General features: G+C 49.3%; 1 protein-coding gene across 4 annotated transcripts in view; it reads right to left on the reverse strand.

Annotated features, from left to right (window-relative positions):
* LOC138807776 (kinase suppressor of Ras 2) overlaps positions 1-14,419 on the reverse strand; it is a 200,803-nt gene that overhangs the window by 173,707 nt on the left and 12,677 nt on the right. The window contains exon 1 of one of the 4 annotated variants that reach the window (XM_069993535.1): positions 3,482-3,547. The exons of the other annotated variants lie outside the window; for them this stretch is intronic. Coding sequence (XP_069849636.1) covers positions 3,482-3,493 — 12 coding nt within the window. The 5' untranslated portion in view covers positions 3,494-3,547. Of the gene's footprint in view, positions 1-3,481; positions 3,548-14,419 lie in introns of those variants that run through there. 4 annotated transcript variants of the gene reach the window in all.

A 14,419-nucleotide genomic window follows, 5' to 3' on the forward strand; every position in this document is an offset into this window, starting at 1 on the left:
TGGAAAATGAATGCCATGGCCTTCCCAGAAGTGTCTGGATTTGGGAACTGGCAAACCACGTTCGCTTTTCATTTCTTTATTTGTAATGATTATTTTTCCTTTATTCTGGCTAGGAGAGGATGTAACGCTGCTGTCATAATCGTCTTCTCCACTAGCACCAATTTACGGAAAGAATATTCAAAACAAACATACTGCTGGTCTTCTAGAAAAAAAAAAGAAGAAGAAAAAAAAAGACCTAACTGGCAATGCCCAGTAGGAGCTGGCAGATTCTAGTCGGGTGAAATTAAAGTGATAATTAGTTTCCAAGAAGGGAAAAATGGAAATATGGAAAGGAAACATTAGGGTGTTTGCAAGAGAGAAGCACTGACGGCGGTCAACGTATGGTAAGGCACAAATAATTTCCATTCGTATTTTATGTCCAAACAGAAACGATTTATATCCAGGACAGCACACTGGAGAACGTATCTAAATGAACTTGTTTTATAGCCACTAAGAATCATCTGCAAGTAAATGTCAGGGAAAAAAAATAACTTGAAAACTCATTAACTTTGACTTTGACTTTGTTTATGCTTTTTTCTTTCTTTTCTTTTTTGAGAACTGGTTACTGAGCGTGTCCAGCTTTCTCCTGGATTACATTTTTGGTTGTTTTTTTTTTATCCCTCATCTTGCAGAGAGAATTGCTTCCTAAGAAATCAAGGCTGCTGGAATCAAGGCAAATGAACAAACACCACGCACACACACACACACACACACACACACACACATACACACACACACACACACACACACACACACATGGAATCACTTGCACAACTTCAGCCAGGCAAAAACACTCCTTAGCAACCAGGTGCAGGAACAGAACTGGAAACTAAGGATCAAGTGTATGAGAAAGGCCCTTCCTCCTACAGGGGTGAGCCCACTGCTGACCTCACCCCACTTCCCCATGACACAAGTGTGCAGCTACACCATCAGATGCTCTGGGCGCCCACGGAACTCTGCTGTCAAAGACGGTCCAGTATGCTGTGGCCCTTGCAAAAATGGGGCCACTGGGGGAGATAGAAAGGACTGTCTTGACTCCGAGCAAACCCAGGCAAAAGTCTGTGAGACCCTATGTGAAAAATAAACTTCAAAGTAAACCAGGCATGACAGTTCATGACTGCAATCCCAGCCATTCAGGAGGCTGAAATTGAGAGGATTGAGGATGGAGGCCAGCCCAGGCCAAAAATGCAAGATTATTTGAAAAGGTAAAGCCATAAAGAGTGGGGAAAGTAGGTAAAGTTGGTACGGCACCTGCCTAGTAACAAGTAAGAATTCAAACCCCAAGACTAAAAACATACAAAAACTAATAATAAAAAGGCTGGGGTGCTATAGTGAAGACCCTGGCTCAAACCTCAATAACAAAGGAATAAACACAGCATGTGAAGTCTTAACTACTGCAACAAACAAATATTCCATCCCACACCAGATGCTGGTGGCTCGGGCCTGCGTCTTAGCTGCTCAGAAGGCTGAGAATCTAGAGGATCACAGTTTGAAGCCAGTCTGGGCTGAAAAGTTGGCAAGACTCTTATCTCCAATGAACCAGTTAAAAAGTAGGGCTATGGGGCCAAGCAAGAGTCAGGCCCTGAGAATAAATAACTTTGGTGTGTGTTTTATGTCAAGATAGAAATGATTTTCACCCAGAAGCCCACCCTGGAGAACACAGCTAAACAAACGTGTGCTACAGCCAGTTGTATATAATTGGCACTCTACTACTTAATTAAGCCCCTCCTCCAATCCACCCTCAGCTCCTTTAACCTAGCCACTTTAAACCCACTCACTTTACCCACTGGGCATCTCCTCCACAACATCACGTGGGGAAGGGCAGTCACAGGCTTAGGGAAGTTCAGGCATCACCATCACATGAAGTGGCTCTGTCCAGCTCCATCCCTCCAAGTAGCAGTGCTGAGAAGGATTTGTTTCTGAATCAAATGCTAACTGCTACCTTCTCTAAAGGAAAAAAAAAAAAAAAAACCACCCAGCCAGGCACCAGTGCCTCACACCTATACTACTAGCTACTTGGGAAGCTGAGATCCGAGGATCACGGTTCAAAGCCAGCCCAGGCAGGAAGGCCCTTGAGGCTCTTATCTCCAATGAACCACCCAAAGAGCTGAAAGTGGAGCTGTGGCTCAAGCGATACAGTGCTATCCTAAGTTCAGGGACAGTGCCCAGGCCCTGAGTTCAAACCTCAGGATCAGCACAAACAAGAAAAGAGAAGCATCCTCTCAGGCTAGGATGGCAGGTGGGTATCTGTCTGCTGACTTCTTGTCTTACTTGGTATATGTTTTCTTTACAAGTCCTTGGTAGGTTGTTAGTTTCCTGAAGGCAAAAACCACATGTCCCTCTAATATTCCTTACAGGGCAGGCAGTCCATATACTTGCTGAACAAATTACACAATTTATAGTGAATAAGTGCTGAACACAGGATCCGATTTCCACACCTCAATATATCACTAGGGAGGGAGCCAGGGCTTGGTTTCCACTGTCCTGAGCCTAGTAGCTACAACTCAGATCCACACATCTTACCACCTCTAAAGGACAAGAATGAGGTTGAGTATGTCAGGTGTGCTGACTCCCCATTGGTCACCAGGCTCTCTGTGTCAGGGGTACTGACTTCCCATTGGTCACTGGGCTCTGTGTCAGGGGTACTGACTTCCCATTGGTCACTGAGTTCTGTGTGTCAAGTATGCTGACTCTCCATTGGTCAACGGGCTCTCTGTGTCAGGTGTGTTGACTCCCCATTGGTCACAGGCTCTATGCATCAGGTGTGTGATTTCCCAACTGAATACATCACTGACTTGGATAATACTGTTTACCAATTTCCTTATTGTTTTTCCATTTCCTCCATACCGTGGACACAAAAAGATCTGGATGTGACCTAAAACTCTAAGAGGTACTGTGTTAACCCAAAGTTCCTGGATTTTTCAAGATCATTAAGTATCAGAATATGAAAGTCAAGTTCTACCAAGGTCAAGATCAGTGGAGTTCAGCGAAGGTCATTGAGAAGCTACCTCACTACTGTTTAACTATTTGGATCTCTGACCCTCTTACTGCTGTTATCTTGGCTTTCTTGCTAAAAACAAAAGTAGGTTACGAGGAGAATTAAATTCTGGGGTGCTGCTGCAGAGCAGGGGTAAGCACAGATACAGACAATTTGCTGCATATTTCAGTAGAGCCAGAAGGAAGGACATGAATGGCCTTGTCTCAAAGAAATGATAACTGTTTGAAGAGCTAGATCTACCCTGAGTATCCAGGTATCAAAGCATTGGCAGTACTCATCCATGTAACCAATTTAAAAAATCAACAAGTACAAGCAGAAATGAACTGCAATCAGGACTAATCATATTCAAGCACATGCCTGTAATCCCAACCACCCTGGAGTCAGAGACAGGAGGCTGGTGAGTTAGAGGCCAACCTGGGCCACACACAAAAAAGACAACTATACCAAGGGCGACATCTTCTTCTATTCTTCAAGGAGACACAAAGATTCCGCCTGTGGCCTGAAGATCTCTGGGAGTTTTGTAAATGTCCAGCAAACTTTGGCAGCCAAGGCCTAACCTGGGGAGGGAGGGGGAGGGGGAACCAAATTTCAATTGGCCCATCTGGGTTTTAAAGTCGTCTGGGAGATTTGAAACTATACCTATAAATAATAAACACAGATTCAGCCCACGCATTCCATATAGATCCTTTGATCTCAATATAGAAGGATACATATATATATATATATATATATCCATATATATATGCCCAAAATGTTTCCATAAATGCTTTCCAGGTAATTCTTCATGCTGTTACATTTTATCTCAATGTTCTGTCCAGAGCCAGCTTGAAAAACACAAAAGAGAACCAAGGGAGAACTCTCTAGAAGGAGGTGACAGAGCAGAGCAGTTCAGAGGACAGTTTGGCATGGCGCTGTGGCTCACCTAGCTACTCAGGAGGCTGAGATCTGAGGATCGCATTTTGAGACCAGCCCATCAGGAAAGTCCATGAGACGCTTATCTCCAATGAACCACCAGAAAACGGGAAGAGGCAATTGGCTCAAAGTGGTAGAGCACTCGCAGTGAGCAAAAACAGAGCTCAGGGACAGTGCCCAGGCCTTGATTTCAAGCCCCACGAACAACAACAACAAGAAAAGAAAGGCGAAGACAGCCTGGTCTCTGACCCCTGCTGCCCAGGACGCAGTATTTTAAGAAGCTGGGAGCAGAAGTGGCAGCTTCACAGGCTCACCTATTTAACCAGGACACAGCCACACTTTTTGTTTGGCATTGCCCTCTGGATGAGGCCTGTGGGGAGGGGCCCCTCCCCCCCCCCCGGCAGGGAGGGGGGGTGGAGGGGGAGGAGGAAGGGGAGCAGGGAGACTGTGAGATCTGGGTCCCCTCTCTCCATGTTCCCAGAGCACAGCGCTCCATCCCCAGGTGGCCTGGTAACAGGCAGAACTGTCCTGGGATCTGAACAATGAGTTTCTAGACCAGGACTCGGGGACCTGGTTTCTTTTGGCTAAAAGTGGCTCATATGTAATCAGTGCACGAAGGGGAGACAGCCAAGACACACACACACACACACACACACACACACACACACACACACACACACACACACACACAAGCAATCACCTCTGGGGGGAGGGCCCTTAACCAGCCTTGTCTGCCCCTCCCCTGCAGAGTAACCCCCCCCCAAATAACACACCACCCTCCACAGCTCCAACTGGGAGGACAGAGGGAGGTCCTTCCCTCCCAGCTTACAGAAGGGAGCGAGGCTCCGCTGAATGCTTCCGCTAGGCACTTCTGGCCTTGAGAACAAACTGCTGTTGCTCCAAATTGCCAGGCTAGGTTGGCCTCAAATCCTGACCCTCCTACCTCTGCTTCCCAAATAGCCAGGATTATCGATGTGCCGACCCCCCACATACACACCCTGGCATCCATGGTTTCCTTTTTCATTTATTTATCTATTTTAGATAGAGAAGTTGTGGCTCAGGGAGGTGAAATTCCTAAGCCACTCTAGAGCTGGTGTAAGTCAGCTCAGCCCTGGAAACGGAATGGCTGCTCCCCACCTGCTCCCCACACCACAGAACAGGATGGAAGACAGGACAGATGTAAGGAGAAAGATGCCAGCCTTCCTCAAGTTGTCTCAACAACCCAGCTTCCAGGAATCCAGGCTGTGTGTCTTCCTTCTCTTAGTTAGCTTCTCTGGGCTTTCCCTGTCTGCATCTGTGGGAAGAGGGCTCCAGGAAGACGGACCTCGAAGGATGATGATAATCCTACCTGAGCCAAACCTCAGAACAGAGTCAGACATAGTGGATGCTGCACAGCACAGGGTCAGCTGAGGGAATGCGGCTGTGGCTTATGACTTTGAGAACTCCCAGACTCTGGAGTCTGGCTGTGTGGACTCTAGGCAGGTTGCTTTCCCTCTCTGAGCCTCAGATGGAAGAGGTTGGCTGGGTGCCGGTGGCTCACGCCTGTCATCCTTGCTACTCAGGAGGCTGAGATCTGAGGATCGTGGTTGAAAGCCAGCCTGGGGAGGAAAGTCTGTGAGACTCTGATCTCCAATTAATCACCAGAAAACTGGAAGCGGGGCTGTGGCTCAAATGGTAGAGCACTAGCCTTGAACTGAAGAGCTGAGGGGCAGCGCCTAGGTCCAGAGTTCAAGCTCCATGACTGACAAAAAAAAAAAAAAAAAGGAAGAGGTTGGTGCTGTCCAAAGGCCATCAGGAGAAAGCTTAGTGCCAGGCCTAGAGCCTGACACCTGCTCACTGGCCGAGGACAATGGCTACCACCAGCCACGGGCGAGACCTGGTGCTGACCCTACCTGCACCTCCTCATAGAGGGGCCGGATCAACAAGAAGGTCAGGGGGAAAGAGTAAACTGCTCCTCTGACACCTAGACACGCACTTCTCCGCAGAGCTGAGCAAATGTGTGCTTGCGTGGCAGCGCTGTACGGAGCTCAGGAGCGTTTATTTGCCTAGACATGGACGCATTCGATGTACACAGAGGGAGACGCCATCTCCAGACAGAGCTCAGGAACGCTCCCAAGCGCTGGAGGCCGGCTCCCCTTCCACGCCTGCCGGTGCGGTGTATTTAGGTCGCTCATCGCACTACCTATCTGAAGGCAGGGCAAACCCAGCACAGCTCAAATTAGAAACAGCCTACAAAAACCTCAGCAGCCAATCGCAGGCCGGGGCCCGGCCCAGCGCACAGGCTTGCAGTGGCAGACTTCACGCACAGGGCCGGCTTGTTGGGGAATTCTCCCCGCAGGGCTGGGGATCAGCTACTGGGACAATGGGGTAAACTCCTACACGGCTGAAAACACATGTGTCAGAAATGCTCAGCGGCTTGGTGGAGTTCCCTGTAGAGCCTGGTGGCTCATACCTATAATCCTAGCTACTCGGGAGGCTGAGATCTGAGGATCTGAGGATCGAGGTTAGAAGCCAACCCAGGCAGAAAGGTCGTGAGACTCTTTTCTCCAATGAACCACCCAAAAGCCGGAACTAGAGCTGTGGCTCAAATGGTAAGGCACTAACCTTGAACAAAAGAGGCTCAGGGACAGCACCCAAGCCCTGAGTTAAAGCCCCAGTACTGGCACAAGACAGAGACAGAGACAGAGACAGACAGGGGAGGGGGTGTTCCTCTCCAGGATCCACAATCACCAGAAAACACTTCGGAAGGTTCACGCCAGCTTTGACTCCCTGTGAGATGGAGAGTCACCCACAGCCCGGAGACAAAGTGCACTTCAGAAGCAAAGAACCATGTTCAAACCACGCTGAACACACGCTCAGAGCTAAAGACACACAGCAGAAAACTTCCACTCCTACTGGGCCTCGTCCAGGCTCAGTCCCAGCCACATGCCTCACAGAGCTCCAACAGGAGGAGGAAGAGGAGGAGGAGGAGGGTACAACATAGCATGCTAGGTAAGTTTCATGTGGATATGACTTAGTGTGGCAATGGAGAAAGAAGGGAAGAGGGAAGAAAGGAGGGAGGGAAGGAGGAAGGAGGAAGGAAGGAAGGAAGGAAGGAAGGAAGGAAGGAAGGAAGGATGGATCACAGCCATATTAGGTAGAACTACAGTGAATAATGACAATTGACTACACATGAAATCCATATGCACAAGCAGGATATGTGGTACATGCCTATAATCCCCACACCTGGAAAGCTGAGGCAGGAGGGTTGGGAGTTCAAGTCCACCCTGTAATATATAAGACCCTATCTCAAAAGATTTTTAAAAACTATAAACATAAGAAAACAAACAACTAAGCTGAACTAAAGCTAAACAGATTATTAGAACATATGATGTATGTAATAGCCTATCTTTTGTGTAAGAAGAATATTAATTTGTATAATTATGTATATATTTATCACATAAACATGTGTATATATTTATATATATAGGTGCACACACACACACATACACACATATACAAATAGGCATTCTTTGTTGTTTTTTGCAATCCTGGGGCTTGAACTAAGGGGCCTGGGCACTGTCCTTGAGCTTCTACCACTTGAGCCACAGCTCCACTTCTGGCTTTTTGGTGGCTTATTGGAGATGAGTCTCATGGACTTTTCTGCTCAGGCTGGCTTTGAACTGTGATCCTCAGATCTCAGCCTCCTGAGTAGCTAGGATTACAGGCCACCAATGCCTGGCAGAAAGATGTTTCTTTTGTAGATTGGAAATCAGAGAGGGGGGAGAGAGGGAGGGAGGGAGGGGGAGGGGAGGGGAAGAAGGACGGGGAGAGGGAGAGGGAGGGAGCCCAGCTCTCCCCAGCGAGGCCTAGGATTTTCTGTCATGGCAAAACTTCCTCTAGCTCCCCTTGATCTGAGTTAACGCAGCCCTGGCAGCCTGTGGACAGGGCTGTCATGAGCTCTGGGTGCCATGCTCAAAGCCTTCCCAGGGCTGGCAATGGCACCTAATTCCTAAAAGAATCTCAGGTAGGGCTCTGGCTAGACTACCAGTCTGACTTCCACAGTCTGAGCTGCTGCAGCTGAAAACCGCAGTCTCTCTCCTGAGAAGCCCATTCCAAGAGCACTTTCAGCCCCGCCCTGGTTAGCTCCTCTGCTTATCATTCTGGTTGCCATATGTTTGTAACCATCCACACAACCAGCTACAGATGGCCCCGTTCCTGGTGGCCTTCACCCCCCCACACACACACATACCCTCTCTGCAGTATAAGATACCCTTAAAATTCTTGGGGTACAGACAGGCGCTCATGGCACAAGCTTATAATCCTAGCAACTCAGGAGGCTGAGGTCTGAGGATCACAGTTCAAAGCCAGCCTGGGCAGGAAAGTCTGTCTGTAAGATGCTTATCTCCAACAAACCACTCAGAAAACTGGAAGTGGAGCTGAGGCTCAAGTGGTAGAGCACCAGCCTTGAGTAAAAAACCTCAGGAGCCAGGTGCCAATGGCTCACACCTGTAATCCTAGCATTTAAGAGGCTGAGATCTGAGGATCACAGTTCAAAGCCAGCCCGAGCAGGAAAGTCTGTAAATAAACCACCAGAAAACTGGAAGTGGTCCTATGGCTCAAGTTTGAGCTGAAGAGCTCAGGGATAGCACCCAGGCTCAGAGTTCAAGCCCCAGGAGACACACACACACACACACACACACACACACACACACACACACACACACACACACACACACACACACACACACACACTGAAATGGAGGAAAGAAGGTATGGTTATCCTAAGGACAAGTCTTGTACGCCTCAAAGGACTGCATCAAGATGTCACTGTGACACTGTGCCAGGTCCCCATCAGGACCAGCATTCCTGACTTACCTCTAGGTGGCACTGGAGCTGCCCACCCTGAGCCCACCTGGGGGTAACAAGTAATGCAACTCAACTAAGCACCACACCTGTGCTTAGTAAGCACCCAGGAAAGGGCAGTTCTGATTAGCAGATGCATGTTGAGGTGGTAAGCTGTCATTCCAAGAAACCCAGAGCATCCTGTGGTCTGCCCTGCCACACCGGGGACACCCCCACCCCCACCCCGCATCTGTGCTGAGTCTGGAAAGCCATAAGGGGCTGAGACTCCCTGAAGCCAGCATCTAAAAACATCTCCTTCCAAGCGTCACCACCTCCAAAGCACCAGGCGCAAAGGAAAACGCCTCCGTGCTGAAGAAACACAAAAAAACAGCACACGCGAGAGACAGAGGAGCCTGGATGCAGCCACACCGACACCCTGATCCGCAGCCCCGGAACGCTGTGAGGGCTCCCCGGCATCTGCCGGGGCTCCTGGGTGAGGAGCAGGGCAGTGGGGAATAAGGCAACACACTCAGGACGAAGCTGCGGCCACGTGGACGCCGTCAGAACCGGGCGTCCACATGCAGACTGGCCCAGCGACTGTGGCTCAGCCACTCGGGGGCCTGAGATTTGAAGATCCAGGTTCGAAGCCAGCCCCGGCAGGAAAGTCTGTGAGACCCTTATCTCCAATTAAATGCCACAAGGCCAGAAGCAAAGCTATGGCTAAAGTGGTAGAGCACCAGCCTTGAGTAAATAAGCTAAGAGACAGCACCCAGGCCCTGAGCTCATGCCTCAGGATCCCCCCATCCCCCCGCACAAAGGTGTTTCCTGAGACGGTGTGTGTAGATCAGTGGTGGAGCACGTGTCTGCTTGAAGTCTCATCCCCAGCACCCCAAAAAAATAAAATAAAAAAGATTACAACCAGAATAAACCACAAGTTTCAGATAAACCATAAACTTCTTTCTCCCAGTGCTGGGGCTTGAACTCAGGGCCTGAGCACTGTCCCTGAACTTCTTTTGCTCAAGGCTAGCGCTCTACCACTTGAGCCACAGCGCCACCTCCAACTTTTCGTTTCTGTGGTACTGAGGAATCAAACCCAAGGCTTTGTGCCTGCTAGGCAAGCACGCGACCACTGAGCCACCTTCCCAGCCCACCATCAACTTCTGTAGCGTATTTCCCACGCCATCTAGCTCATCACGCTGCTATCTAGTCACTGCTGTTTCCCTGGAACTCAAGCTCAACTGAGCATCCTACGGGTTGCCTAGCAACCCTGTGAGCAGCGGGCATCATAAAGAACTCGTGCTAGGCAGCAGGCGGTGGCGGCAACAGAGGGGCCCTGCCTGGGCTGCAGCCTCCCCTCCCCTCCTCCCCTGCTCTCCTCCCCTCCCATCCTCCGTGGTTCTCTGCACATCTGTGACTTACCCAAGTTACACAGCGGCAAGAGGGCCTGGAACTGGAGCCCAGCACCCTGCTCTGATTCCTTTTCCCTTTGCCATCCCTCACAAAGATCCCTCACAGCCACCCTGAAAGAGGAGGGAGCTAGCTGCAGGGCAGGGCAGCGGACGCAGGCTGTGGCTCAAAGCCAGCCATAAGAGATGGTTCATGCCTGTAATCCTAGCTACTCTGGAGGCTGAGATGGAGAGAAGATCGGATCGCAGCTCAAGGCCAGCCGAGGCAGTAAAGTTTGTGAGATGCCAGCTCCAAAATAACCAGGAAAAAAAATGCTGGACGAGAGGCATGGCTCCAGTGGTAGAGCACCAACCATGAGCCAGAAAGTCTATCAAGAGCAAGGCTCTGAGTTCAAGCACGGGTATACACACACACACACACACACACACACACACACACACACACACACACACACACACACACACACACACACACACACACACACACACACACACACACACACACACACACAGCTCACCAATCTGATATGAACCACGATCTTCTAAATCATCTTCCTGCATATCTACTTGCCTCTCACTGAAGCCAAGCCATACCTGCCCCCTGCCCGCTCCCTCCACCTCTGATCAAAAAAACCAGTGTTTCGTTCCTCTTAGAAAACATACTAGCCTGCTCTCCGCATCCCAGGAGCGGATCCTGCTCCACTTCCCCACCAGGTCTTGAACACTCCACTCTGGTCAAACATGCTCACTGGCTGCTCCTCTGAGACCTCAGGACTTTTGCACACACTGCTGCTTTACTCTGAAGCTCTTCTCCCCGCTCCCTCCCATAGCCTCCAGGACCATTCCCTCATTTCCTGCTTAAATATCACCTTTTCCTGTTCTATGCTTTCTTTTCCTCTTCATACTACTCCAACTATTATACTCCCTTATTCCTTACACCAGGATTTGAACTCAGGGCCTCACCGTCGCTTAGCTTGGTGCTCCATTGGTGCTTTACCACTTGAGTCATGCCTCTGGCCCAGCATTTTGCTGGTTGGTTTGGAGATGAAGTGCTGGCACAGACTTTTCCACCTCCACTGGCTTCAAACCTTGATCCTTTGGACCTCTCCACTTCCTAAGTAGCTAGATGACAAGTGTGAGCCACCAGTACTTGAACTCCGGGTCTCATCTGTGCTTGGGTTCATTGGTCATGGCTGGTACTCAACCACTTGAGCCACTCCTCTAGCCCAGCACTTGGCTGCCTAACTAGAGATGGAATCTTATACCTTTCTTTCTGCACAAGCTAACTTAGGACCATGATCCTCAAAGATCTCAGCCGCCTGAGGTAGCCAGGATTACAGGCATGCGCTACAATGCCTGGAATTTATACTGATCCCTCGGTCTCTCTGTCTCATCCAACTAGAACCTGAGCTGTTTTTCTGGCAGAGGCAGATGCCCCCGCGCACACAAACCCTACACAGCGAGAGCGTGGTGAGATGAAGCAGCCCCAAGAGAGAAAAATAAAACAAAACAAAACTGGGTTTGTGAAGCAGAAAGACAGGAGTCAGGAAGACCACACAAAAAGTACCCTGTGGCTCCTCCTCCCTCCCACCCCAGCTGGAGGGGCGGCCAGGCCCCAGCCCTGCCCCTGCCTCTCAGCAGCCGGCCGTGAGAAAATGAGCCACACATATACTCCACTGTGTGTGTGGGTGTGTAGTGTGCGCATGCACGCGCACACACATACACACACACACACACACACACACATACGTGTGTGAGGCGATGTCTCCTCCCAGTCCAAGTTCATGGATGGCCACCTTCATTATCACTAATCTGATCAGACAGACAGCCTCTCCGACCTGTAACACGCTACTGATGAATTTTTCATAACTTTGTAGAGACATATTTTTTCCCCTGCACTGCTGTTAATAATAAACCACTCTAGAGCAAGAGATCTGAAACGAATTTCCATTTGGCCACTGCTTTCCTCCTAGCTTTCCTCTCCTCTCTCATCCGGGAGGGACTGTGGAGGTCTCTCCCTTGAAATACTATGCTTTCAGGGTGCCGGGTGTGTTGTGATGTGAACAGAACCTGCCCGGCTCTTTAAATGGGGATGAAGATACCCGTGCTAGGCTTTCAAATCATGTTTGAGGCGTGAGACCATCCATTCGAGACTTTTATTCAATTTGCAAATGAGGCTGTCTTGTTTCTCTCTAATGAGGAGGAGGAAAGGCAGGAAGAGGGGGCCAGGGAACCTCACGCAAAGGAGGGAAAATGGGGGACCAGGCACAGTAGGCCTGCCTGTCATCTCAGCTACTCAGGAGGTCCTGCAAAATCTGACACACACTCTTCTGTGAAACTCCTATCACCTTCTGATGCATTTGAGAAAAACAATGTGGGGGGGGGGGGAGAAAGCATGCAGTTTTTACAACCTAGCCTGCATTCACCAATGGGAGATGTCATAAGTGACCTCATATATTAGTGAGTGAGTACTGTCATAGATTAGTAAGTGACGTCATATGTCAGTGAGCCACAGGTATATTTGCCACACTAACCTGTCACTACTGTCATTCCTAAAGCCGGGTGCCAGTGGCTCACACCTGTAATCCTAGCTATTCAGGAAGCTAGGGTCTGGAGGACTGAAATTCAAAGCCAGCCTAGGCTGGCAGAAAAGTCCATAAGACTCCATCTCTGACTAACCAGTCAAATATCAAACTGGAGGCATGGCTCAATGGTCAAGCATCAGCCACAGGCCACCAGCTCTAAGTTCTCATCTCAGTACTGGAACCAAACAAGCAAACAAAAAAACTATTACTCTGAGGGGTTCTGTGGGGTTCCACATCTGCTAAAGGGCTGTCAGTCTGCACGTGAGATAAAGCCTCCTGCGTATTCCTCACTGGGAGCCACAGAAAGTCCTGCAGGCCTCTGGAACAGGCGCTTCCGGTGCTGGGAGTCGGGGAGGCCAAGGGACAGTGCATCTGAAAATCGTCAGTCTGCTTTCTGACTAAGCCACTCTACCTTTGCGACAATTCACTCGGAAGGCTGCGATCTGGAGGATCGCAACTCAAAGCCAGCCTGGATACAGAAAGTACTGGTGTACGCCTAGGTAATCTTTGCAAAAACGAAGGAGCTGAACATAGCCCACACACTGGACCAGTGCGGGGCAGAAACAGATCTGTGGGGGCCCAAGGGGTAGCATGGGGAGGGGCGCCTGGAGCTGACCCCTGACAGGTACGAGGCACGTTTCTGTGTGTGGAGATGAAAACATGTGGTGATCATGGTTGCAAAGTGCCAAGCATCGAATAAAAGCTATCCAACTGGACATCTAAAAATGGTTAAAATGTAAATGAGTTTTTAATGTTCCATGAATTTTTACCTCAATCTTTAAAAGCTAGAAACAAAAACAGAGAATCGGAAGTGGTTGTTTTGAAGTAAGGGAAATTGCCAGGGATATAAGAAAGCTTAAATAATGTTTTGGTTTGGTTTTGGTTTTGGTTTTCAGTCGTAGGGCTTGAACTCAGGGCCTGGGCACTGTCCCTGACCTTCTTTTGTTCAAGGCTAGCACTCTACCACTTGGGCCACAGCGCCACTTCCAGCCTTTTCTTTTTACGTGGTACTGAGGAATCAAAGCCAGGGCTTCGTGTATGCTAGGCAAGCACTGTACCACTAAGCCACATTCCCAGCCCTGCTTGTTTGTTTTTTAAAGGTAGTTCACCAAGAACATATAACCATTGCAAATGTGTGTACACATCAAAAAACAGCTAAAATACACGAAGGAAAGAGGGACGCGGTGGCTCAGCCTGTCATCCCAGGTACTTGGGAAGCAGAGATCAGGCTCAGTGGTATAGACCAGTGATCCCAGCTAAAGGACAGGAAGGATCACAGTCCAATGCCATCCCAGAACAAACACATGACACCCTACCTGAAAAATAACTAGAAAACAAAAATGGGACAGGGGCATGGTTCAAGTGGTAGAGCATCTTTCTAGCAAGAAGGAAGAAAAACAAAGCCTGAGTTCTAACCCCAGTACTGCCTTACACAAAAGAAGAAAGGAAGGAAGGAAGGAAGGAAGAAAGGAAGGAAGGAAGGAAGGAAGGAAGGAAGGAAGGAAGAAGAGAGGGAGGGAGGGAGGGAGGAAAGGAGGCAGGCAGGCAGGGAGACTACAGGGACTGAAAAGGTCAAAACTACAATATACCAATATTCCTACAATTTCAATATTCATCTCTCTATAATCAATAAATTACCTGGATGGCACCACCAG

Source organism: Dipodomys merriami, unplaced genomic scaffold, assembly GCF_024711535.1.
Source record: "Dipodomys merriami isolate MVZ:Mamm:240054 unplaced genomic scaffold, mDipMer1.0.p SCAF_433, whole genome shotgun sequence".
NCBI lineage: Eukaryota > Metazoa > Chordata > Mammalia > Rodentia > Heteromyidae > Dipodomys > Dipodomys merriami.